This window comes from Sarcophilus harrisii, chromosome 6 (assembly GCF_902635505.1).
Source record: "Sarcophilus harrisii chromosome 6, mSarHar1.11, whole genome shotgun sequence".
NCBI lineage: Eukaryota > Metazoa > Chordata > Mammalia > Dasyuromorphia > Dasyuridae > Sarcophilus > Sarcophilus harrisii.
In genome coordinates this window covers 197,744,151-197,772,100 of record NC_045431.1, presented here as the reverse complement: position 1 = coordinate 197,772,100, position 27,950 = coordinate 197,744,151, and the positions used below count along the sequence as shown (strand labels likewise).

Genomic DNA, 27,950 nt, shown 5'->3' with positions numbered 1-27,950 from the left:
TATTCCATGACTGCCTTCTCAGCTTTTTATATATAATAAGAGTACTTTAGCTTTAACAAATATCTCGCTGTTTTGAAACCAACTGTTAAAGCAGTTTTTAATTAAAGCATTATTTATTAAAATACTTTTTTAAAAAAAAGTTTAGAAAGGCACCTTTGCTGGATATACTTTGCTTTTAGCAAAGTATATATACTTTATATACTTGACAATAGTGCTTACTTACTTTGCTACCCAATTAGGTGAAATTCCATGTGCAGCAAATATTGTAAACTGTAGTTGTTCTGTTGTAGTCCATGCTTCCTTAGCAGTCCTATGACTTTGTCCACAATCTACAGGCCCACCACATGAGTTTGCATGGAGTCTGAGAAGATCATAGATGGCTGCAGTTAACTGGTCCATGCTTATTTGAACAGGATTTTCTGAAGTCAGGGAACCTAAGTTAAAATAAACTTATAATACATTTTACTGAAAACAATTAAGAAAAATTTTACCAAAATGTAATTAAAGAATTGAAATAAATTTACCCCTACTCGAACTCTTGCTTATTATGTCACCTCTGGATAATGAAGTCACCTAAAAAAGGGAAGAAAATAATGAGAAGGAAAAAAAAGGCACTATAGCAAATAACCACTTTACTTTTGAAAAATCTTTTAATTTGAGTATCACATATTAATCCACTAGAACTTTAAGGGTTTATGATACATTTTTCTCACACTCAAGTGACATAAGTATCATTAAGTATTACAACTCTCATTTTACAGATAAGGAAACTGAGGCTGTAAGAGGTTGACTCACATTGTCACATAATTAGTATGCATCTAATGAAGTAATCAAACTTGGATATCCTAATTCTAAGTTAAAGCATGTCTACTCTTCCTGATGGATAGTACATCTAAGAGCTTGAGAAAAGGTACATCTAGTAGCATTGTTAGTGATCTAACCATTCTACCTATTCACCAAGCCATATGGTTTCTCAAATATACATAATTGAGTCTATAACAAAGAGATTATTTCTTTCTATGGAAAACTAATGAAAGGAAAGATAAGTAATTATTTTTGAGCTGCATTAAAGGAAATAATATATTAAAAGACAAAAACATAAAACTGGAATGTTTAAGAACAAAATGAGATCATATATTTAAATATGACAGAAACTAAGCATTTTAATACCACTTTTATTTTTGCCTGTAGATATCAAACTTAATTATTTTTATTTTAGGGTTAGTGATTAGGGTTAGGGTTAGAAATTAGTAAGCCAACTATTATCATCTGTTCCACTATTGCAACAAAACAGCTTAAAAATTAATTCGTTGCTGGCTCTTCAAAAGACAATACTCTTGCTCTTGTACCACATGTATATACAAGGTTTTAAATTCTATTACGACATTACTAGAGATGTCAAAAGTACTTTGAATAGAAAAGAAATTTAATTTCTTAAAGAAACTGAGAGTTTTCTTTGTATGCAAAAATCTATACATAAACTTAACATTTTACCCCAATATCAGAAAAGTGAATTCTACTGCTGTCTTACATACTAACCCTTTAATCCTGTCCAGTAGGCTAATGCATTAGCCTTTCCCTCAGAACAAATTGTATAAAACTATAAACTAACCCCACTTATATAACCTAAACCCTTCTCTGTAATTAAACAGAGCTTCTCTTTTACTCATGCTCTTTGGAATAGTGTTTCTATTGTTAATCAATTCTCTTTTTTTCCATGCTCCTTGCAAGCACAGAAACATGGCTCCCACCAAGATGACACTAATTTGCTGATAGCCCTCAATGTTATTAGATATACTTTTTCTGAAGCCTCAGAAGCACTCTCCAACAGGAGGAGAGGGTGTGTTGCCTGTCTCATTATTCCCTCAATCTTTTAACACCAGAAGTCATTCCTCTTGGTATTTTACTTTGTCAAAACACACACACACAAACATGCGCGCGCGCACACACGAAAACAACAAGATACTGACGGCCCAAGGCGAATCTGCTTACTTTTTCAAGAAGTTCAGAACCTAGGGGCAGCTAGATGGAGGAGAAAGAGGAGGAAGAAGAGGAAGAGGAGGAGGAGGAGAAATGAAAACCATCTTTGAAATTAAAACTATTTTTAAAATGCTGTAAATCACTACTGGCCAGAGAAATGCAAATTCAAATTAAGACAACTCTGAGGTACCACTACACCTCTCAGATTGGTTGAGATGACAGAAAAAGATAATGATAAGAGCAATTTGGAACTATACCCAAATGCCATTTGCATTCAGAGAGGACCATGGGTACTGAATGTGGATCACAACATAGTATTTTCACCTTTTTTTGTTGTTGTTAGTTTGCTTTTTGTTTTCTTTCTCATTTTTTTCCCTTTATGATCTAAAGATCTTGTGCAGCATGATAATTGTGGAAATATGTATAGAAGAAATGTACATGTTTGACATAAATTGGAATGTTGCTATCTACAGGAGGGAAGAGGGAAAAGGGAGAGAGAAAACGGTTGAAACAGAGTTTTGCAGGGGTGAATGTTAAAGATTATCTTTGCATGTATTTTAAAATAAAAAGCTTTTTTAATCTAAAAAAATTTTTAAATTAAAAAAAAAGAAAATCTTTGCATGCATTTGGAAAAATAAAATATACCTTTTAAAAAAAAGTTCAATCTACTTTTTCTATTCTTTATCCTCTTTAATCCTATTGTATAGACAAATTGAACTAATAGTGGTTCTTCAAAAATATTCCACAATGCCCTGTCTTTATCTTTATGTCAATTCTTTCACCTATAATACCATCTAATACCATCTATGTGAAAATAATGTCTATCCAATGAACAGCGTGAAAAAAACCCAATATGACTGATATGGAAATACACTTAAAATGATTGTACATATATAACATATCAAATTGCTTGCTATCTTGGGGAAGAAGGTAAGGAAAAAAATTCGATCTTAACAAATTTATCTTAGAAAAATGAATGGTGAAACTATCTTTACTATAAAATACATACATATATATATAATATATAAAATATTAAGTAAAAATAAAATAAAAAATTTACAACCAAAAAAGCCATCTTTGACTCTTCTTTTGTAGCACCCTCTCATCTAATCAGATGCCAAATCTTCTTAGCTTTAACTTCACAACTCTTATAACCATCCCTTACTTTCCACTCACATCATTAGTCATCACTTTAGTTCTATTCCCATCACCTTTTGTTTGGACTACTACAAACACTTCCCAAGTGACTTTCTAGAATGTTCCAACAATCTATTATTTCTAGGATAAAATAAATTCCTCTGTCATTTAAACTACTTTACAAACTAAGTATAGCCTTTCCCCTCACTAATTCTATCATCTTCTAGTCAGACAAGTACACTTGCTTGTTCTGCCCTGTACAGATATTGTGCCCTGACAAAAACAGTCTTCCGATCCTCGAATGTTCTCCCTCCTCATTTTTGCTTATTGAAAACCCTATCTTCTCATTAAGGATCCAAGCTCAGTTCCTACATCCTTCAAGAGACTTTCCCGTATTCCCCCAGTTTTAATGCAATATTCATTTTGTGTACAGCTTATATTATCTGTCAATATGATAATGTAATATACAATAATATGTTAATCACATTAATTATTAATAAAATAATAATAATACCATAAAATATAATATCTGTAATTAGTTGCGTATTCCTCAGGAGAATATAAGTTCCTTGCCGGTAGAAATTATTTCTTTTTTTGCACTTGCATTTCCAGTGCTTACTTAAGACCTTGTACATACTTAATTAAGTACATACAAGTTAGTACTTAAGTACACAGGTATTTAAATATTTTCTGATTGACTCTTTTTAAACTAAGAGCCTTATTAAGTATAAGTTAAAAGACTTCTTTAGATACCATCTACTCTAACTTTCACATTAATAAATGAAGCAATTGGAACTGAGAGGTTTCCTAGTTTGCTCAAGTCATGTTAATACAGCTTAATCAATGGTAAAGCCAAAACTAGATTTCAAGCACTGCAGACAAACACTTCCTTTTACATTTCTATAAGGCTTCTTCTTTATCCATTTTCATTTACCTTCCTTCTTTTATGGCCACATTTAGTGAATACTCTTCTTTTGGTTCTAGTTTTTAAATCACTTTCCAATACTTCATGTAGGTTATTTCCAAATTTCTTTATATTTTTCAAAATCACCAGCTTTAATTATCTTTGTTTTCCTTTGGATCAATATTTTACATAAATATATTTAAGCCACTTTCCTATAGTTGGCTAAAATTGCTTCCATTTTTTTTGTTTTTACATTTAATGTTTCTATGGAAGTCTTTGAGGAAATAATTTTTGTTTTTGAAGATGTTTTCAGTATATGTTTCCAACAAAGAAATGAATGAGTCAATCATGGCTAAAGTTAGATTCATGTGCCACCTAAAATACCTATCTACATAATGTATGCAAGTAAAAGTAGATTATGAAAACCATCTCCCCTCACTCTCTTGCTAAATACAGTGTACCTTTCTACTACACTTCCTGGAGCCTAGGGAAATGTTAACATCACTCCTGGGTGTCTCTAATAGGTGTCCTATTTGGTTGCACTCCCTAGAAATCCTCATGGGTGTCTGAGCACTATCAGACTCCTTCCAGGAATCTCCTCAAATATTTCTCCTTCCACACTACTGACAGTTCCCCTCCAACATCAGGATCATTATCATTACCCACCCTCCCCAAAGGAGGCATTATTTTATGCTCTAGAAAATGAAAACTCTTATCTTTGTTTAGAAAAGATGATCATATAATAGCCCTCTTAAAAGATGAGGTTCCATACTGAGATCACAGCAAACTTAAAGTAATAAAATTCTGCATGGTAAAAAGTAGCCTATCCTCATTTGGAGGAAGCATGTATTTCATCCATACAAGTATAATATAAAATGTAAAAATTGCCAGGAAACACTCACCTCATCACTTTTGCTCCTTGGAAGATTAACTGCTCTTTTTAGTTTCTTTACAGATTCTGTAATGGCTACAGTCTCTACACCATCTAAAGCACAACAAATTTTTCTTACTGCTTTGATTATCTGATCTACTGCTTTATATTGGCTCTGAAAAAGAAAGTGAAAAAGTTCAAAGTAAAGATTTTAAAAGAATTTTAGATATGAAATCGCAATTTATAGTTTTAAAAAAACTGTCAATTAATGGATTCATTTTGGTGTTATAAAATTTAAATGGCTAACAAAAATTATAAAACAAAGTTTGACCTTTTTTAAAAAAAAAAGTTATATAATTTCCTAGTTTATAATATAGTAAGTCATATGTAAGTTTGTGTTTGCAGTGTTTATCATTGTGCTAAAATAGGAGAGAAAAAGGACTAGCAAATCCCTACCTTACTACCAAATACTAGTTAAAATGCAAAATTCATTATTGTCTCTAGAGCATGGATCTGAGGCTTACTTCAGTCACTAGCACTGTTTTCTCCTCTATAAAATGAAGATAAATAACATTATACCTCTCTCAGTATCATACAGAGGATCAAATGATAAAATGTATCTAATAATGATAAAATGATAAAAATGTACATAGTGCTTTGCAGCCAGTAGATGTTTATGTAAGCTGCTTAGCTAAAATAAAATATAAAGTTAATAAAAACCAGAAGTCAGGTTTTATATCAATTTTAGAGTTCTTATAGGATTGGGTTTTTTTGGTCAGTTGCTGCAGTCTAACTTTTTGTGACTCCATTTGGTTTTCCTGGGTTTTCTTCTTAAAGATACTGGATTGATTTGCCATTTCTTTCTCCAACTCATTTGACAGATGAGAAAACTGAAATAAAACAGGGCTGAATGACCTGCCCAAGTTTACATAGCTATTACGTGTCTGAGGCCAAATTTGAACTGAGATATTTCTGACTCTAGGCCTAGCATTTTATGTGCTATACCACCTGGATACCCTCTTATAAGAACAGTACATGTTTTTCTTTGGATACTAACAGTAATAATGGTATTTTCTCCCTTTTGTTTCAACAAACCCTGATGATTAAAATGTCATCTATAAAAGCTTAAGAAACTCTGTCACACAAGAATAAAACTTAGATGTGGACACTAAAAAACTATGTGAGATTTGGAATTACATGTGTTAACTATTTTTCAAATTATTTTTTAAATCTTCCAGATTTTTCCTTGAGTATTATGTCTGCTCCCAGGAACAGATTATCAGTAACAACCTTTTAAAGTAAGTTAGCATTCAATGGGGGTAGTTACATGGTGTAGTGGATAGAGTACTGACTCTGAAGTCAGTAGGACCCAAGTTCAAATCCAGTCTCTGATACTTAATACTTCCTAGTTGTGTGACCCTGGGCAAGTCACTTATAACCCCAATTGCCTCAGCAAACAAAAAAAAATTTAAGAAAATGGAAGGAACTTAGCATTCAATAACATACAATTAGAATACTGCTATAAAATCAGTTCATGAAAGCAAGAATTAGAAAGCCTCAATTACATAATGCACTTAAGAGCAGGATTAGAAAATAGATTAAAACATACTGGAATGTGAAAACATAGTCCTCTACCTCTTACCTCCACTATTTTTTAACCAAACCATCCTTATAGGGACCTTTTAATGAGGAAAATCCTTCTCTCAAGGCATGTCAGCATCAACTTTGCAGCATATATCCTAAGAAACTGTCTGGGACATCTGGAGATTAAGTGACCCAAGATAACACTAGCATTATTTATTACTAATTAGGCTGAAACTAAAGAGCTCCAATAATTACTCTAACAGGTTCTTCTCTGAAATAAAATCAAATCGGGAGAAGTATTTCTATCTCAGTGTCATGAATTTAATTATAATATTTCAGATAATAGAAAAATAGTAATCAAAGTTAAAGACTTAGGTCTCCAGAATAAACCACCTATAAAATATTTCTACTCTTTTAAGAATTATTTAATTCCAAACCAAGACTATTTTAAGTGAAAATATTGACAAGAATCTGGGAACCAATAAGCCAAAAATGTAAAATGATACTTACTTCACTTTGAAAAGCCATCTCTACTTGATTATGATAAGTATCTAAAAGTTCTTCAACAGAATGTCTGAAAGAAAGAATAACTTTTGTAGTTGAAAGAGATGACATACAAATCTTAAAGACTTATTCAATAAAAATAATATAATAATTTCTTTACAAATGTTTGAATACTTACAAAGTAAACTTTAAATACCATACCTTGTCATGACTTCTTTAAATGGAATTTCTATATGGTGTAGATATTTGCTTACATCTGTAGGTGTTTTATCATCTTCTGCCTAAACACAAAAATATGTTTATTAAAGTAAATGTCTAACATCTTTATTATTTTGATTGTCAACCCAGATAAAGAATACTCTGAGGGCAGGATTGTTTTTTTTTAAATCGAAGATTTAAATTTAATATTACACAAATATAAAGCTCTCAGCTGATTTTTCGTAAAATTATCAGATTAATATTCTGACAAAACATTTTCAAAATAATGTTCATGAAAGTGTTTAAGTCTAGGTTCAAATATATAAATACTTTCAAGAACAAAATCTACTCCTGTTCTAGATCTATACATAGTAACAGTAATGCCAAAAATTACTTTTAAATGTAGCTAGCTGGCAGCCAGAATAAAGGTGGAGTGACATAAGATGGGGGAAAAGTGAAATTCTGCAATTCTTTTTCCCCCCAATAATATACAAATATGGACCATTATCACTAGTTTGATTATATATTAAGAGCAGGGGCTGCTACTGCTTGAGAAACTAAAAACAGTATTTGTGATCACTAGAAGTCACATGGATTTTGTGAAATAGTCTCTTTAGAGTTCAACCTTTACCTATTTTTTTTAATTTTCCAAATACATATAAAGATAGTTTTCAACAATCATTTTTGTAAGGCTTTTCTCCCTTTCCCCCTTATCTCTTTCCTCCCCAAGGCATCAAGTAATCTGATATAGTTTAAATGAGTACAATCCTTTTAAGTATAATTTCATATTTGTCATATTGTGCAAGAAAAATCAAATCAAAAAGGAAAAAAACATAAGAAAAAAACAGACAAAATCCATATTCAATCTCCATAGTACTCTCTCTAGATGTGGATGGCACTTTCCATCCCATGTCTAATGGAATTTGCCTTAAATTACGGCATTGTTGAGAAGAGCCAAGTTTATCACAGTTGATCATCACATAATCATGCTATTAAAGTATAAAATGTTCTCCTGGTTTTGGCTCACTTCACTCAGTATCAGTTCATGTAAGTTTTTCCAAGCTTTTCTGAAATCAGCCCGTTTATCATTTTTTATTGAACAATAATATTCCATTTTATTCATATACCATAACTTATTCAGCCATTTCCCAATTGATAGCATTCACTCAATTTCCATTCCTTTCTACAAAAAGAGCTTCTTCAAACATTTTTGTACAGGGGGATCCTTTTCCTTCTTTTGATCTCCTTGGAATACAGACCCAATAGTGATACTACTGGGTTAAAGGGTATATGCACAGTTTGATGGCCCTTTGGGTATAGTTCCAAATTGCTCTTCAGAATAGTTGGATAATTTTACAACCTCACCAAAAATGCATTAGTGTCCCAGTTTTCCCAAATCTCTTCCAAAATTTATCATTATCTTTTCCTGTCATCTTAGCCAATCTGAAAGGTGTGAAGAAGCCAAATCAACCTTTTCCTATAAATGGATTCTTTCTCTTCTGTTTTCAAATATGTTCAAGTTTCTGCTATCCTTAAAACAATACAAAGCACAAGCTTCACTAATGTTGGGGAAAAAAAAAAAAACCAAAACATTAATGCATTTTTTTTTTTAAAAGGAAGAGAAGCCATTTTAAATCTCTCTTTAGAGGTAGAAAGTTCACATATTGTATACTGAACTTATTTTGAGACCTTTTTGATGTGTTGATCAGTTCTCTTGATTTTTTTCCTCTTAAAAAAAAAAACAAAATAAAAAAACATCAACAACCAGTATTTATTATTTAGGATGACTCTGGAAAAGGAAGGGATATTGTGGTAAATTATGGCAATGCTAAAAAAAAAAAAAAAAAAAAAAAAAAATCAATAAACTTAGTGTTTTAAAAGCTATATACTAAGTTTCTCTGATGAAGGCCTCATTTCTCAAATATATAAGGAATTGAGTCAAATTTATGGAAAAAAGATAAGGACTATTCATAGCCAATTGATAAATGATCACAAGATATGAACTATGCCCAAAAGGCTATAAAATCATGCATATTCTTTGACCTAACAATAATCCCAAAAGAGATTTTTTTAAAAAACTTTTTATTAAAGCTTTTTATTTACAAAGTATGTGCATGGGTAATTTTTCCAACATTGACCCTTGCATAATGTTTTGTTGCAAATTTTCTCCTTCTCCCCACCACCTCCCCTAAGCTGGCAGGTAGTCCAAAACATGTTAAATATGTCAAAATACATGTTAGATCCAATATATGTATACATATTTATACAGTTACCTTAGTGCACAAGAAAAATCAGATCAAGAAGGAAGAAAAGGAAAAACAAGAAAGAAAACAAAATGCAAGCAAATAACAGAGAGTGAGAATGCTGTTTGTTTATTACAGAACAATAGTATTCCATAGCATTCATATACCATAATTTATTCAGCCATACTCCAATTGATGGGCATCCACTCAGTTTCCAGTTTCTGGCCACTACAAAGAGGGCTGCCACAAACATTTTTGCACATGTGGGTCCCTTTCCCTCTGTTAAAATCTCTATAGGATATAGGCCCAGTAGAAACATTGCTTGATCAAAGGATATGCACAATTTGATAACTCCAAAAGAGATTTTTTTAAAAAGGAAAAAATGGTAGCTCTCTTCTAATGGCAAAAAATTGGACACTAAGGGGATGCCCATCAACTGGGGAATGGATGAATAAACTACAGTATGTGATTTTTAAAAAAATGTATTCATTAATGTATTTTTAATGACTGCATTATGAATCACGTTGGGGGAGAAAAATCAGAACAAAAGGGAAAAAACCATGAGAGGGAGATGAAAAAAAAAAAAAAAACAGAAAAAAGAAGCAAGCATAGCATGTATTAATTTACATTCAATCTCCAAAGTTCTTTTTCCGATGCAGATGACATTTTCTATCGAAAGTCTAATGGGACTGCCTTGGAGTAATACATGATTATTATGGAATATTATTGTTCTTTGGGAAATGATAAGTAGGATGCTCTCAGAAAAAAACCTGTTAAGTCCCCCATGAACTCAAGCAACGTGAAATGTAGTGTACAAAGAAATAGCAATGCTCTGGAATGGTTAGTTGTGAATGACTTTGTTATTCTCAGCAATAGATCTACAAACTATTCTGAAAGACTTATGATGAAAAACGTTCTACATACCCAAAGGAAGAACTGATTGTGTCTAAACAGAGTAAGATATATTAGGTTGGGTTTTTTTTTTTTTTTAACTTTAATTTTCTTAAGGGTTTCTTTTTTTTGGGGGGAGGGGTATAAGAACTATGTTTTCTTTTACAATATGACTTTTATGGAAAAGCTTTGCATATCTTCACCTGTTACTTCTTAATGGAGATTGGGGTTAGGGAGGAAGAAAGAGAATCTAGAACTCAGTAAAAGTTTTAAAAACAAATATAAAAAATACTGTTTTACATGTAATGGGGGCGGAAGGGAAGGAAGGGCAGAAATAAAAATATAAAATAAATACAAAGTATTTAAATTTTACTAGACAGTACCACTCCCTAAACTATCAACCTATATTTCTCACTCCTTTTCTTATTAGTGACACTCCTTGAAAAAGTCTATTCCCATTATCTCAATTTCCTTGCCTCTTATCTCCCCTCCTAATCCTCTGCAATCTGGTTTTTAAGATATTTATATATAGTTAAATCAATTAACTAAAACTGTTCTCTCCAAAATTACCAATTATTTCTTAACTATGAAATCTGGTAGCTTTTTCCCCAATACTAATCCTTTTCACCCTACATGCTGAATGCCATATAGCTGACTACCCTCTTTTCCTAAATATTTTCTCCTTTCTAGATTTTTATAACATTCCTCTCAAATGGTTTTTCTTCTATCTCCTCCTACCTGCTTGATGAAGTCCTTGTTTCTCTTCCTACACCAGCATTCAAATTACATTCCCTAAATATGAGGGCTCCCCATGATTCTGGCTTTGGCTTTCTTTTTCCTTTATATTTTCTCTGGGTAATCTAATGAATTCCCATGGCTTTACCTACTTTCTACCAACTATACAAATGACTCACAAATCTACATATGCAGTTCTAGTCTTTTACTTAAACTTCTCTACACCATCAATTGGTAGGTTAAGTGAGACAGTGAATAGAACAGTGAGCTTTGTATCAGGAAGATTTGCAGTGTCAAACACTTACTGGCTGTATGATTCTTGGCACTTAACCTATGCTTGCTTCAATTTCCCTATCAGTAAAATGGAGATAATATCATCTACTTTCCATGGTAGAAAAGATCAAATAAGATAACTATAAAGCATTTACAGTCTAACATATAGAAAGCACTATATAAATGATAATGATACATTACAAGCTATAGAGGTCCCCAAAACACCCCTCATTTCCCCTTTTAAATCTTCCCCTCTTCCAAACTTACCTGTTTCTGCCAAAGGTACCAACATTCATTCAGTTTCACTGATTTGTAACTGTGGCACTATTTTGTCCTCATAACCTGTCATATGCCATAAATCCAATCACTTGTCAAATCTTGTCCCTCCTGTTTTTACAACTTCTTTCACATGTGACAGCTTCTCTCCACTCATATAATTTCACTACTACCATTTGACTTCAAGCTTTCATTCCAACAGCCTCCTCACTGATCTCCCTGCCTCAAATCTTCCATCAACACCCAAGTAATTTTCCTTATGACCATGTAACTTTCTTACTCAACCTGCTTCCTATTGCTTTCAAAATAAAATATAAACTTCTCTGTTTAGTATTTAAAGCCCTCTACATTTACCTGTCCAACACCCTGGATGTCATCCTCACTTTTGCACGCTGCCAAATTGACTTCTCATAACACTGGCCTTCCCACATATCCAATACACACGCCTTCCTAATCTCAACGCACAGGATCAGGCACTGTTTTTTGCATGAAGCCTTTCCTGATCTCAGCTGTTAATTGCTGTCTCCAAAACTTGCTTTTATTTAACTATTTTGTATGTACATAACTATTAATTTTATGTTTATGCTACACCTATTTGTATATGTATATATGACATACGCTCATTACAAATAATGTTTTCTTTTTTTTTTTTTGTACTTGTGTTACTAGCAGTTGGCACTTAGTAGATAAATCTAAACAGTAACACTATTATTATTTACATCTTATTTGCTTTTTTCCTTTCTTTCTTTCTTTTTTTTTTTTTTTTTTTGCTGAGGCAATTGGGGTTAAGTGACTTCCCAGAGTCATATAGCTAGGAAGTGTTAAGTGTCTGAGACTTAGATTTGAACTCAGATCCTCCTGACTTCAGGGCTGGTGCTCTATCCACTGCACCACCTAGCTATCCCCCATCATATTTACTTTTAACGCCAGAAGAATAACCAAATTAGAGAATTAGCTTCTAATAAACTATGCCAAATTGGAAAAAATATTTTCTTCAAATGTCAGGTATTGAAGAGCTCTTAATAAAAAAGTCCCACTTCTCTCTCATACCAACAAATCAAGTCCTTATTTTTTTTCTTCTTCAGCAACTCTCAATTCTTGTTTGTTTGGTTTTTTTTTTACTCCAAAGTACAGGAAACAAATCAGTTTTAGAATACAATTTAAATTTTCTATAAAATTCAACCAAAGGCAAATATATATATATATATATATATATATATATACTCACTGTTCGAGCGAGATCTCGGCACATTGCATCAAAGGTCAAGAGCTGCAGTTTAATTTCTGTGTCCCATTTTCGAGAGTTCTGAATATATTCATGACTTCCAAGGCAATGGTTACTATTAAAAAAAATCATTTAGCAATATTCTCTTAATTAAATTAAAAATTACAATATGAAGACCCAGAATAAATACTGCTTCAATGAAATGAATGGAACCACTAGACGCTGAGACAGATGACAAAATAAGTAGAAACAGATCAAAGGAAAGCCTTAAGAGTAACTTAGTACAGTGAATTTAAAAACAAATATAAAGAACTTTAAAGGATGTACTCTATTTTTTTTTTTTTTTTTTTTTTTGCTGCGGCAATTGGAGTTAAGTGACTTGCCCAGGATCACACAGCTAAAAGTGTTAAGTGTCTGAGACCAGATTTGAACTCAGGTCTTCCTGACTTCAGGGCTAGTGGTCTATCTACTGCACCATCTAGCTGCCTCTACTCTATTTTTAAAAGATAGTTTTCAACATTCACTTTTGCAAAGCTTTGTAATCCAAATTTCTCTCTTCTTCACTTCCCTCCTCTTTAAGACAACTAGCAAAACCACGTCTATTAAGAGATGTGCTCAAAGCAATGTACAAAAAGTAGTCAGATATTTCTAAAAGATTAGAGATGAGACAAAAAGTGATAAGACTACAGCAAAACATGCTTAGTAATGCTGTTCGGTTTTTTCAGCTGTGTCCAACACTTCATGACTCCATTTGGGGTTTTTGTGGGCAAAGAGCCCAAGTTTTGTCATTTCTTTCTCCAGATCATTGTGCAGATGAGTAACTAAGAAAACAGGATTAAGTGACTTGTCCAAAGTCACACAAGTAGGATGTGTCTGAGGCCACATCTGAACTTAAGTCTTCCCTCTATCAGGCCTAGACTCTATGCATGTACTATTTCACTCCCTAAAAAATGTCCAGATATAGCAAATTATTTGTTAAGTAAATGAGACAAAGAAGTTAACAAGATATTCATGATTAGCTACAAAAAACAAATCACGGTTGACAATTGAAAAACAACAAATCACAGAATTATGTCTGCTAAAATAGAATTTAATCATACCATAATATGCTTAAGGAGATTACCAGTCCAAATAATAATATATATATATATAAATTTTTAAATAAAAGTTGAATAGAATTCATGTTTTATGCATATTACAATGATACTCCATTTTAAACTAAGCATCTTTAAGCATTAGGTTTTTTACTAAATGTGTAATCATGCTTACTTCTGAAGTACTTCTTCTTGACCACAGACTTTAAGGACATAGCTGCCAACATCTACTTGATTCAAGTCATCATGGACCCAGCAAAGTGCTTGCATTATTATAATCTCAACAGTGGAACTTACTATTTAAAAAAAAAAAAAGGCGTTACATGTAAATCTAATTTTGCTCACTTAAGTATAAGTATAAAGTATAAGTATAAAGCTTTCTACACAGATTAAGTAGCTCTTAAAAAAAAAAATCACGTTCAAACTCTTATGAAGATAACACTATTTAGGAATACAAAGGAATATGGTAGATTGTAAAAAGGACCAGATCAATAGAGTTTGGAAGAAAGAACATTACCAGATTGGCATCAGAAGACCTGCTATCTAATTCTACTTCTTACAAGCCGTATAAAACTTGGGCAAATCATTTACTCTGTCTACACCTCAGTTTTATTATTTTAAAAATGAGGATATTTGCACTTCCTGCTCCAGAGTGTTGTGCTGATCAAATAATCATATATACAAGATATTTTGTAACTAAAAATTAATGCTTGTTCATATAATGTCTACAATGTGTAAGGAACAGCAAATATGGAAATGAGATAAATAACATCATTCAACTTAAAGACATTTAATTAATCAGTGTGGATAATCCCCCTCCAAAATGGCAATAATCCCTTCTTAATTCAGGGAGAGTAGCTGTGATCCCAAAACCCTCACCATCCTGTCTATGGCCAGCCAGGTATTAAGTCTCTAAACATTCAGGCTGGTCCTCAGACAGAGACACAAACCTGGATTCATGAAGCACATCTTCAGAGTCTTTCTAGAATGGGAGACCTTAACAAACCTCGCATTTTGCTGGCAGAACCTTTCTAAAACTCAGTCACCTCCATGTCATGATTAGGCATCAGAGTAGAACTTTCATGGAGTAAATTACTGAAGATCGTATAAATAGACATGAATATGTATATTACTGTCTGTGCCCAAAGCCCAAGTTAAAAATTACAGACTAATAACACAAGCTCTCAACCTTTTCACAAAAGAATACAGAAACCTGTCACCATATTTGGCATTAGTAAACACTAAAAAATAATCACTATTAAGTAATGTTTTTTAAAAAATTACAGTAGCCCATAATAATAAGCTTCACACTAATAATCTGAATAACTGTACCTGAACCTAATATCAAAATGGAATAGTTTAGTGAGAAGATTAATAAAAATACAATGAAAAACCCTACCTAATTATCCATAAGGGGTACCAGTCTTCAACAAACTATAGTTATATTTAGCTTTTGACAATAGGATTGGTGAGGTTTCTCCATGAAAATAGTTTTATACTTGTAAATTAAGTTTGGCAAAAAGTTAACATTTTAAATCCTTTTTGAGAATGGCTAGGTTATAACACAACATTAATTATATTTTAATACAAGTTATACATTTGAACTCAACTGTTTAATTATGTATTATCCCAAAATATTGCTTTGAGTTATTTGAGCCAATACAATCTTCCTTAGAGGATGAAATTAATGCTAACTGTACTTAGACTTTCCTTTTCAAAATTTCGATATTTCAGAACATGTAACATCTCAAATAAATATAATTTTTATCTTTTAAACTGAAAGCCAATTTAAATGGCTGGTTTTGAATTTCTGCATTTGATTGATATTTGTTTCTCAGAGGCTTCTCATTTAAAGAAAATCATTAAAAGTACGAGACAAAAAGGAACATGATCTAATATTTCAATATACTCCAGATTTGAAGTCCTCAAGTAAAGAATAGGCATAACTTAAGACCCAAGCTTGATGTAGAAGTTTAAGAACTTTTCTACATATGGAATCTTATTAAAATTAAAAATACTTATAAGGAAATCTCAAGATTTCCAGTTAATCTTTGGCTTTATTCCTGTTGCTTTTAGAATATTGAAAATTTGCAACTTTTATAAAAATATAAAAATCAGATAAGAAAGATATGACTTTTTTGATTTCCTTCACAAGCTAATTGTACAATATTTCAGAGTCTGATTCTTTTTGTACAGCAAAATAACGGTTTGATCATGTATACTTATTGTGTGTCTAATTTATATTTTAATATATTTAACATCTACTGGTCATCCTGCCATCTGGGGGAGGGGGTGGGGGTAAGAGGTGAAAAATTGGAACAAGAGGTTTGGCAATTGTTAATGCTGTAAAGTTACCCATGCATATAACCTGTAAATAAAAGGCTATTAAATAAAAAAAAAAAAAAAAAGATATGACTGTCATTTAAAAGGTATCACCCAGAAATTTTGGGGTAGAAGGAACTGGAGAACAATCTTTCAAATAACAGAATATGTCTGTGAACAAAGGATTCTAGAAGATAGGCCTAGAACTAAGGAAAAAATTATATGTTCCCTACATAAAATACCAAAAGCAAATAAACATTTAAGAGTTGGGGAACCCCTAATTAGCCCTCCATGTCATACATCTAAAAACCTGAGCCAAATATATTAAGATAACAAATACAATTCAAAATTATTTTTAAAACAACCAAGTACTCATTAGGTCACCTGTTTTCTTAAGAGAAGAATCCAAAAAGGGTATCCAAATGAATGGCAATTCACTAAATAATAGATTTAATGATAATTAATTAAAAAGAATTACAATGTTGTATCCATTACCTTTCACTTAGAAAAAGTCAATCCAACACATGTATTTAAGACATACCATCACATGTAAAAGTAACTGGTAGCTGAAATCCCTCGATTTCTATGGAAACCTTCACACTAGAATTCTCTCCACATGTGTTTCTCTGCATCATAACTGGGCTTAGCACATAACCTGGATTTGTGATTCGATTGGTATGTAGAAAGTTGGTCCTCAATCTGTTAAGTAAAAAAAAATATTTACTTGTTAAAAACTGGTTTTAAACAATTCTTCTAGACCAAATATTTTGCTTGTTTTTCCACTACAATATATCTTTGCTCACTTTTACAAAAGTCTATTAAGTATTTATGATAAATGAATTGCAAACAGCATGCACATTTAAAAGAAAGTAATAACAGGAAAAGGACAAGAATCCTTCTCAATCTTTCTGTAGCCTTTAATACTACTGATCACCCTCTTTGGCTTGAAATTCTCTTTTCTTTAGATTTTCAGGACACTGCTATCATTGTTCTCTTCTGTTGGCTTTTGTTTTTTAATTTTTTGACATTCAATGAACTGTCAAATTTTCAGCATTTTGTCTCAAATAAACCTGAAGTCAATATAAGTGCCAATATAAAAGATTAATTTCAAGGGACTCAATAAGGACAAATTCCTTATGTTTTATATGTGGAAATCTAAATCATAATCTAAGACTGACATTAGTAATTAGGTAGTCCAAAAGAAAGACTGGAAGAGAGCTGAGTATGATATGGCTCTAAAAAGCAAAACTGTCTAGGAAAAGCTAAAAATATAATTATACTATATAAATTAATAGCAATTAGCAATAAAATAGCAAGAACCAATATAGAAGAATTAGATGAGGGAGAAGGGCTGATCATGCTGGAAATGAGTTAAAGAGGGAACAATACATACAAACATACACATATGTAACCTTCAAAATCTATAAAGAAATAAGAAGGGAAAGGATAGGCTAAGATGGACTATAGAAGGGTACATAAATCAATGGAAATGGAATAAGGTGTCCAGGGCAGGCATGACTATGGAGATAGAAACAAAATCAATATGGTGTGTGAATGTCCTAGAACACTATAATAATTAGTAATAATAATAACAACAGTAATAAGTAGCATTAACACTTTGAGGTTTACAAAGCCCTTTACAAACATTACCTCATTTGAACCTCACAACAACCTTGGGAAGTTAGTGTTGAGTTGGCTATGTATTAATACATAGCCTCTCTCTTTCCCCTTTCCCCTCCTACTTCTCCATAGGATGAGACAAGTTGTCTGGGAAGCTAAACGTGTCCGATATTCTCTCTTTGAGCCAAATCTGATGAGATTAAGAGTCACACAATATTTATCTTCTTTCTTTCCCTCAATTGTAATAGGTCTTTTTTGCCTCTTCATGAGATGTAATTTACCCCATTTAAACTCCCATTTTCATCTTCTTTCAGTAGAATCACCTTTCCTCCTCTAATTTCTTTTTTATATCATCACAATAAAATCAAATTATACCTGTACCCTCTAAGTATATAACAGAGACAGAGCTCTCAAGAGTTAAACATCATCTTCCCATATAGGGATACAAACTTTTAACTTTTCTTTTGTTTTTACCTTTTTATGCTTCACTTGAACTGTATATTTGAAGATCAAATTTTCTACTCAGCTCTGGACTTTTCATCAGAAATAAATGAAATTCACCTGTTTCATTAATGTCCATCTTTTCCCCTAAAAGATGATGCTCAATTTTGCTGGATAGTTGATTCTTGGCTATAATCCAAGTTCCTCTGCCTTTCAGAATTTCAGATTCCATACCTTTCAATCCGTTAAAGTGGAAGCTGCTAGATCTTGGGTAATCCTGATTATGGCTCTTCAATATCTGATTTGTTTCCTTCTGGCTGCTTGCAATATTTCCTACTTGAATTGAAAATTCTGACATTTAGGTATAATGTTCCTTGGAGTTTTCATTTTGGGGTCTCTTTCAGGAGGTGATTGGTGAATTTATCAGAGCAGTTTTCTTTGATTTCCTGAAAGATGCTATCTAGGCTCTTTTTCTCATCATGATTTTCAGGAAGTCCAATAATTCTTAAGATTGTCTCTCTTATCTATTTTTCAGATCAGTTGTTTTTCCAATGAGGTATTTTACATTTTCTTCTATTTTTTTCTTTTTGGTTTTGTTTGATTGATTCTTAAAGTCTCATTGAGTCATTCACTTCCATTTGTTCAGTTCTAATTTTTACTGAATTATATTCTTCAGTTAGGTTTTTTTAAAATTGTTTTTGCATTTGGCCAATTAAACTTTTAAATGAGGTGTTTTATTCATTGCATTTTTTTTTCATTTTACAAATTCTGTTTTTCAATTAATTGATTTCTTTTTCATTTCTATTTTATAAAGTGATATATGCTTTTTCCATTTTATCAAATCTATTTTTAAAGAAGTTTTCTTCAAATAATTTCTGTTTTTCCTTTTCCAAATTCTCTTGCAAAGTTCTCACTTCCTTTCCCATTTTTTTTCCTGAGTCTCATTTTAAGATCCTTTTTGAATTCTTCTAAGAGATGGGATTAAACTCATATTAATTACCCCTTTAGAACTTCATCTAGAGATGATGTGCCTTTAGGATACTCAGGGTTTGAAGTCTGTTCTTCTCCTCCTTAAAAGCTATGGTCAGCGTTCTTTTTGCTCATTTTTTTTTTTAAACGCTGAGGTCTGCTCTTAAGGCAAAGAGGCAACAGCCTCTTTAGGTTCATCTTTTATAAAATTTTATAAAATTTGCCTTTTGCATTTGCTTTGGATGTCTCACAGATAATCTGCTTATCCAGCTGCTTGTAGCCAGGACAGAGTAGCCTACAAGCCACTTAATAGATTCCCTACACCCTGGCTCCCTGCTCCTAGCACTGCATTTTCACTCGACCATCTGCCCCCTCCCAATTGAAACAAAGCTTTTCTGAAGTTCTTCCAAAGTATCTTCTGCTGGAAACTTGCTGCACTCCAAATATTTGTGGGTTCTGTTACTCCAAAACCAGTTCAGAGGCTTGATCTGAAGGTGTTAGAGGTGTTAGAGGCATAAAAGTTATTTCTAGGAACACGCTATAATCTATTTATACTCACCACTGTCCTTTAAAGTTCTTGGTCGTTTTAATTCCTCTGATATCATAAAAGAACATGATTTCCTGTAATGTCTCCTTGCCAGGAAATTATTAAGATTAAAGAGATAGGCTTTGTAGCAGTATGTAGTCTGTCATCATTAAAAGCAATACATGCATTATTTCCCAATGGTGACTCAGTCCAAATCTTTTACTACTCATTATGTATCTATAGTACCTGAGCAAAGATGCAAACACTGAATGGGTTTAGCACATAGCTGTGACTGGCAATATGCATTTATTATCCACTTTGTTTTTCCAATGTCTTTTACATTAAAGTAAATTTAACTAAAAGAGTTTTATAGACAACTAGGCAGCACAGTGGATAGAGAGAATCAAGTCAGGAAGACTACAATTCAAATTCATTCTTAGCCAACTGTGTGACACTGGATAAATCACTCAACTTATTTATCTAGGTTTCATGATTTATAAAATGGGGATGATGACAATACTAATTTGCCAAGGTTGTTGTGAGGTTCAAATGAGGTAATGTTTGTAAAGTGCTTTGTAAACCTCAAAGCGTTAATGCTACTTATTAGTGTTGTTATTATAATTATTATTACTAATTATTATAGTATTCTAGGACTTTTCAAAATTAGTACAATGCTATCTTTAAAAAAAAGAGTATTTTTAGATCCTGGAAAGGAATTGGTAATCTTTTGTTTGGGCCTCATAACATTCACACACCATATTGATTTTGTTTCTATCTCCATAGTCACGTCTGCCCTGGAGTCTTGTATTATTTGGAAAGATTTGGTAAAATTTTAAAGTTATATTTTAGTCTGAATCAAATTATTTCTTAAAATAAACAAACAATAAACAACTAATAGCATACCGTGTAATTACAATCTGGCATTAGTTTTCATTCACCAAGTTAAACGCTCCTTAAATCAACACAAAAAAATATGTATCACAAGCTTAAAAGAAAATTTTCTTACTTTGAAATGGTTCTACAAAAAGCTGCCACCTCCTCATTCTGGATTTCAATTTCTTGCAAAAGAGAACTTCCAGTTGACAAACTACTGGTCCCACTGTCTTTCTGCAATTAGAAAAAATGTTTTAATAATATTAAGTTATTTTTTAAAGTAAGTAAAATATTCATAGTGTTAGTGTTCAAATTTCATGAACTATTTTTGTTTTACTGGGCATGGTGATACACATCTAAAACCCCAACCCCTGTGATAGAGCTGAGGCTGTTGGATTTTATGAACTCTGGAGTTCTGAATTGCAATGGGTAGAACCAAATTAACTTCAGCATCAATGTGGTGAGCTTTAAGAATCAGGGATTTTCCTGTTGCAAATCAGCTTCGGTCAGAAATGGAGCAGATCAAAACCCATATCTTAATCAAAGTACAACAAAATTCTTAATTAAGGAGCTCCTGCACTTATAGTCTGAGACAGATACAGTTATCCAACTAACTCTTTTTTTTTTGTTTGTTTGTCTTTCAAAGCATGTTTATTTCTAAGAAAGAAATATAAAGGCAGCAATTTAAAAATCTCTAATATAGAGTTTTCTAATTCAATAAATGTGTAACACAGGAATGCCAGGAATCTTGTAGTATAGTAGAAAAAGTACCAGTCCAGATCTTTGTTAATTTTTTTTTTTATTTTACTTAACTAGCTATGTCATCAGAATAATTATTTAAGCTGAGTCTCAACTTCCTCATCTGTAAAATAAGGAAATATAGGAGAGTCCTCTAATACCCCTTTCAGCTCTTATAGATTATGAGAGACCATTCCATTCCAAATCTTACTGAAGTACATTAATAAATATATAATTAGACCTAATTTAGAGCAAAATATTCAGTTTATGCCCAAAACTTAGGGGGGAAAAATTCAGGACATTCATCTGATAACTAGTTCTTTATGTAAAAGTATGTCTCAGAAATCAATGGACAATTTGAAATTTATATATCTTACACAGGGAGTCATATGGTATTTATATAAGCTTATATAAGCTACATTAAGACTTTTGGGGCACCCTAATAAAGCTTCAGCAACTTGTCCCATAACTTCCTGGAAAATAGTGGAAAGAGAAATGGAAGCAGTATAAGATTTTATATTCTTTGATTCAAAGACCACTACAGATGGCAACTGCAACCATGAAATTAAAACATGCTTGCTCCTTGGAAGAAAAGCTAAGGCAAATCTGGACAGCACACCAAAAACCAGAAACATCATTCTGCTAACAAAAATCCTTTTTGTCAAAGCATGGTTTTTCCGATAATAATGTATGGCTATAACAGTTAGACTATAAAGAAAGCTGAACACTATAGAACAGAAATTTTCAAATTATGGTACGCGATAAGACTTTTGGAAGTCTCTTGGGTAGCAAAGAGATCAAGTCAGTCAATAAGAAATTATACAGACTATTTATTGGAATGATAAATACTGAAGCTAAAGCTTAAATACTTTGAACACATAATGAAAAGACAGAGTTCACTGGAAAAAGACTTTGGTGTTGAAAAAGACTGAAGGCAAAAGGAGAAAAGGGAAGGCCAGATGATATAGCTAAGTTTATACATGGGCAGACACTGTAGGGCCTGGTGTGCTACACAGTGAGTCAGACACTACTCAACAACAAATTAAAAATTTTTTTTCTTTTCTTTTCTTTTTTTTTTTAATAACTTTTTATTGACAGAACCCATGTCAGGGTAATTTTTTACAACATTATCCTTTGTGCTAAGTGAAATGAGCAGAACCAAGAGATCACTATATACGTCAACAACGATACTGTATGAAGATGTAATCTGATGGAAGTGGATTTCTTTGACAAAGAGACCCAATTCAGTTTCAATTGATCAATGATGGACAGAAGCAGCTACACCCAAAGAAAAAACACTGGGAAATGAATGTAAACTGTTTGCATTTTGGTTTTTCTTCCCGGGTTATTTCTACCTTCTGAATCCAATTATCCCTGTGCAACAAGAAAAATGTTTGGATCTGCACACATACATTGTATCTAGGATATACTAGGACATATTCAGGACTGCTTGCCATCTAGGGGAGGGGGTGGCGGGACAGAGGGAAAAATCAGAACAGAAGTGAGTGCAAGGGATAATGTTGTAAAAAAAAATTACCCTGGCATGGATTCTGTCAATAAAAAGTTACTATAATAATTAAAAAAAAAAAAAAAACTTCAAAAAAAACAGCAACAACAACATTATCCTTTGCACTCACTTCTGTTCCGACTTTTCCCCTCCCTCCATGCACCCCTTCCCCCAGATGGCAAGCACTCCTATACATGCTAAATAGGTAGCAGTACATCTTAGATACAATATATATGTGCAGAACCGAAAAATTCTCTTGTTACACAGGAAGAATTGGATTCAGAAGGTAAAAATAACCTGGGAAGAAAAACCAAAATGCAAACAGTTTACATTCATTTCCCCGTGTTCTTTCTTTGGGTGTAGCTGCTTCTGTCCATCATTGATCAATTGAAACTGAGTTAGATCTTCTCTTTCTCAAAGAAATCCACTTTCATCAGAATACATTCTCATACAGTATCGTTGTTTAAGTATATAATGATCTCCTGGCTCTGCTCATTTCACTCAGCATCAGTTCATGTAAATCTCTCCAAGCCTCTTTGTATTCATCCTGCTGGTCATTTCTTACAGAACAATGATATTCCATAACATTCATTATACCACAATTTACCCAACCATTCTCCAATTGATAGGCATCCATTCATTTTCCAGTTTCTAGCCACTACAAACAGGGCTGCCTGCCACAAACGTTTTGGCACATACAGGTCCCTTTCCCTTCTTTAGTATCTCTTTGGGGTATAAGCCTAGTAGTAGCACTGCTGGATCAAAGGATATGCACAAGGACCAGGAGATCATTATATACTTCAACAACAATACTAGATGATGACCAGTTCTGATGGATCAGGCCATCCTCAGCAACGAGATCAACCAAATCATTTCTAATGGAGCAGTAATGAACTGAACTAGCTATACCAGAAAAAGAACTCTGAGGAGATGACTAAAAACCATTACATTGAATTCCCAATCCCTATATTTATGCACACACCTGCATTTTTGATTTCCTTCACAAGCTAATTGTACAATAATTCAGAGTCTGATTCTTTTGTACAGCAAAATAATGTTTTGGTCATGTATACTTATTATGTATCTAAGTTATATTTTAATATATTTAACATCTACTGGTCATCCTGCCATTTAGGGAGGGTGGGGGAGGTAAGAGGTGAAAAATTGGAACAAGAGGTTTGGCAATTATTAATGCTGTAAAGTTACCCATGTATATATCCTGTAAATAAAAGGCTATTAAATAAAAAAAAAAGAAAAAAAAAAAAAAAAAAAAAGGATATGCACAGTTTAATAACTTTTGGGGTATAATTCCAGATTGCTCTCCAGAATGGTTGGATCAGTTCACAACTCTACCAACAATAAATACATCAGTGTCCCAGTTTTCCCACATCCCCTCCAATATTCATCATTAGTTTTTCCTGTCATCTTAGCCAATCTGACAGGTGTATAGAGGTATCTCAGAGTTGTCTTAATTTGCATTTCTCTGATCAATAGTGATTTGGAACACTCTTTCATATGAGTGGAAATAGTTTCAATTTCATCATCTGAAAATTGTCTGTTCATATCTTTTGACAATTTATCAATTGGAGAATGCTTGATTTCTTAAAAATTAGAGTCAATTATTCTCTATATATTTTGGAAATGAGGCCTTTATTAGAACCTTTAACTGTGAAAATGTTTTCCCAGTTTGTTGCTTCCCTTCTAATCTTATTTGCATTAGTTTGTACAAAGGCTTTTTAATTTGATGTAATCAAAATTTTCTATTGCTTCCTCCTCCACAAGTCTGAGAGATAAACTATCCTATGTTCCTCTTATTTATAATCTCATTCTTTATGCCTAAATGATGAACCCATTTTAATCTTATCTTGGTATATGGTGTTAAGTGTGGGTCCATGCCTACAAATTAAAACTTTTAAAAACGAACTATAACTTTTGGGATACCCTGGGCATGAACATTTTGAAAGAAACTATAAATTAAATAAAATACACTTCTAAACTCAAAATTTAAAACTGTGAAAAACTTTGTTTTCAACAAGTAGTTAGATGAATTCAGCACTCAGGTGCAAACTACAGGATAAATTTCATGCTATATGAATTGACTCAAATTTAAATTACATGAGTTTTGTTTGTTTTCAAAACTAAAGCTAGGAAAATTTCTTCAAATGCAACTTCATGAGAATATTATAAATTGTCAGCAAAACTTATCCTTTAAGCTTTTCTTTAAAACTTTGGATTTCATGTGAGTGTCTTTAACTCTAAAAAGAAGTATTAGATTTCTATCAAGTCCAAGATCCTTAGTATGGAATTCAAGGTTTGCCATAATTGGCCCAAACATTTTTTCTAGCATTTTATCCTACTAAAAATGAATAAATAAATAAAAACACATTTCTTTAAATGTATACTCTATTATTAAATGTATACAGTACCTAACACTGTGCTAAATGCCAGGAATATAAAAAGAAAAGCCAAGCAGTTCCATCTTGCCAAAAGCTCTTATTCCAACTGCAGGAAACAAAACTACCCCAAGATTTAGCTTAGGGGTTAAATGTTGGAAAGCTTGGTGGTCCTTAGTGATCCTTACCCTACAGCCTCCTGACACATAACAAGGGCTATGGATCTGGAGGGTACACAACGGTAGGGCAAACTTTAAGGCCTGGTGATTCTTCAGTTTACCAAAAAGACCAGTTGGGGATTTCCTGTTTGTCCAATCAAGTGTGAGAAGCTAGAGCTGCCCTACAAAAGAGAGAAAGGGCAGGAGTGACAAGAGTTGCAGAGAATCATTCCACAACCACTGAGAAGGAAGCCAAATAGGTCTGAGAATTAAGAGTAGACCAAAGACTCTAAGACCCCTCCAAGATGCAGTCAAGAAGAGGAAAAGGGAAGTCTTTTGGCAGATGGATTTAAAGGAAAAGAACCTTATGGGACCTAATTGCAAAGGCTCTATACTCTAAGCTAGTGGGGTTAATAGAGGGCCAATGAACTATACATAAAGATCCCTGCAAACTGCATAATGACTTAGAAAACCATAGATTTAACATTAGTTATGTCCTATTTTATAATTATTTATTTTGTTTAAAATTTCCCAATTACTCTTTAATCTGATTTTCCCCCATACCAAATCTGACTGATATGCCTAATTCTAACATACATAACATTTTCTTCCTTTATCCATTCAATATTCAAGGCCCACATCCACTGTTTTCTTCCTTGTGATATCATCACATCCCTCAATCCAGAAATGATTATTCCCTTTTCTACTCTCATATAGTACTTTAAGCTAAACATATGGCATCTAATTTCTGGGGTAGTAAGGGAGAAGGGATATGTGCTTTTTTTTGACATAGGGGAACTTAATGAAGACCTTTATACCAAAGCAGATCAACACATTTCCTGCAAATTGTGACCTAGTAAGAGTTACCTGAGGCACTGGGAGGTTACTTACACAGTAATATTAGAGGAGGACTTAGGCTCACTTCTTGCTTGCTACAACGCCAGCTCTCTATCTCTCCCAGCAGTGGTATCAGGCTCAATAAAAACAGGGTCATTATGGCATATATAAAGCTTCCTGTGGCCACAGACTGACTTAGAAACAATGTTTATATATTTCCTTTTTTAAAAAAAAACACTATTACATCAATACATCTAAATCAGATAGGAATTACATTTTAATCTGATTCAGGCAATCCTTGCAAGTAGAGTAGGCGGAGTATTTAAGGTCTCTGCTCTGCATCATACAACCTCACCCACACTAACTACTTTAGTACATGCTGCTATGTAAAACTATTATTTTTATGTATCTTTTACTACCTGCCAAAATGAAATTCCGGTAATCAGACTTATGAATCTTGAGTCCCCCAGAGTTTATTAGTATTTAATATTTTAATTTGTCAAATGAATTAATCATATCATTTTCTAAAAGATATATATATTTTTTTAGATTAAAATGATTTACTTTGAATAAAGCTGTTGGAATCCTAGTGTTAACTCAACTTGAAACAAGGTGATAACTCAAAGGAGATATTAGAATCCTAGTGTTAACTCAATAGAATTGATACAATACTTGTGTTCACACCTTTAGAGAGCTCATATAAGCAAGAAGTATTTAAGTACTCATTGGAGTTCACTTGTTTGGGAGATTTCAGGGTTTAGTATGAGATATCCGAATTCACACTACCCTTAATCCCTCCCTTGGAGGGAAGGAGTCAACCTTTAGGAGATGATATATAAGGAGTAGACAGAGGCTCTGTAGGGAATTAAGCTGAAAACATTGAGAGGGGAGAGTCAAGTCAGTTCAGGAGAAGCCCTCTCTCCGAGGCGCAACCAGATTCACTTCATCTCATACCACTGTGGTGGCTGGGCTGGTGGCTGGGCTCCTGCACTTCCCCCACTAAGACCAAGCTGGTCTGAAAGGCTCTCCATAAAGGTAGCCGAGCCCCCAAATGAAGGAGGCAGGAGATCCATTCCATCTTCCACCTTTGCGCTGGCTGGAGCAGAGGCAAAGGATAAGCTGCAAGAGCTCTTAGAACCAAGGGGGGGGGGGGGGGGGGGGGGGGGGGGGGGGGGGGGGGGGGGGGGGGGGGAGAGAGAGAGGGAGAGAGGGAGAGAAGGAGAGAAGGAGAGAAGGAGAGAGGCCTATAAGAAAGCTAACTGGACTATATTGAAGGACACAATAAAAGATCTGAACTTTTAGCACCTGGCTGTATTTGGGTGATTATTTATTTATTTTTAACTGAAACTAAAGCTGTCTCCAGAACACCACCCCCCAGAAACCTTCTCCCAGAGAGAACCATCATATTTTAAAGAAAAAGAACACCACATAAAGCATCATAATATATTTTGTCAAAAAAGATAAAAATAAAATACCAAACTTCTTCTCAAGGAGCCTATTCATATTACCATCTACCAACTCATTTCTCTTCCATTATATTCCCTTCTCCTTTTCTTCCCTTTCCTTTTCCCTTTTTTCTACCCCTTGTCCTTTCTTTTTCTCTACCATTCACTTTCCCTTTTCTTCCTTTTCTCTTTTCTTTCTCCTCTTT

The 27,950-nt window shown here is 33.1% G+C and overlaps 1 protein-coding gene across 3 annotated transcripts in view; it reads right to left on the bottom strand.

Moving 5' to 3' along the window:
- PIK3C2A (phosphatidylinositol-4-phosphate 3-kinase catalytic subunit type 2 alpha) overlaps positions 1-27,950 on the bottom strand; it is a 149,060-nt gene that overhangs the window by 55,405 nt on the left and 65,705 nt on the right. For all 3 annotated transcript variants that reach the window (XM_031941880.1, XM_031941879.1, XM_031941881.1), the window contains exons 3-11: positions 20,800-20,900; positions 16,779-16,936; positions 14,091-14,211; positions 12,825-12,936; positions 7,182-7,261; positions 6,987-7,050; positions 4,924-5,067; positions 525-573; positions 224-434 (exon numbers count right to left, since the gene is read on the bottom strand). In XM_031941880.1, coding sequence (XP_031797740.1) covers positions 224-434; positions 525-573; positions 4,924-5,067; positions 6,987-7,050; positions 7,182-7,261; positions 12,825-12,936; positions 14,091-14,211; positions 16,779-16,936; positions 20,800-20,900 — 1,040 coding nt within the window. The remainder of the gene's footprint in view (positions 1-223; positions 435-524; positions 574-4,923; positions 5,068-6,986; positions 7,051-7,181; positions 7,262-12,824; positions 12,937-14,090; positions 14,212-16,778; positions 16,937-20,799; positions 20,901-27,950) is intronic.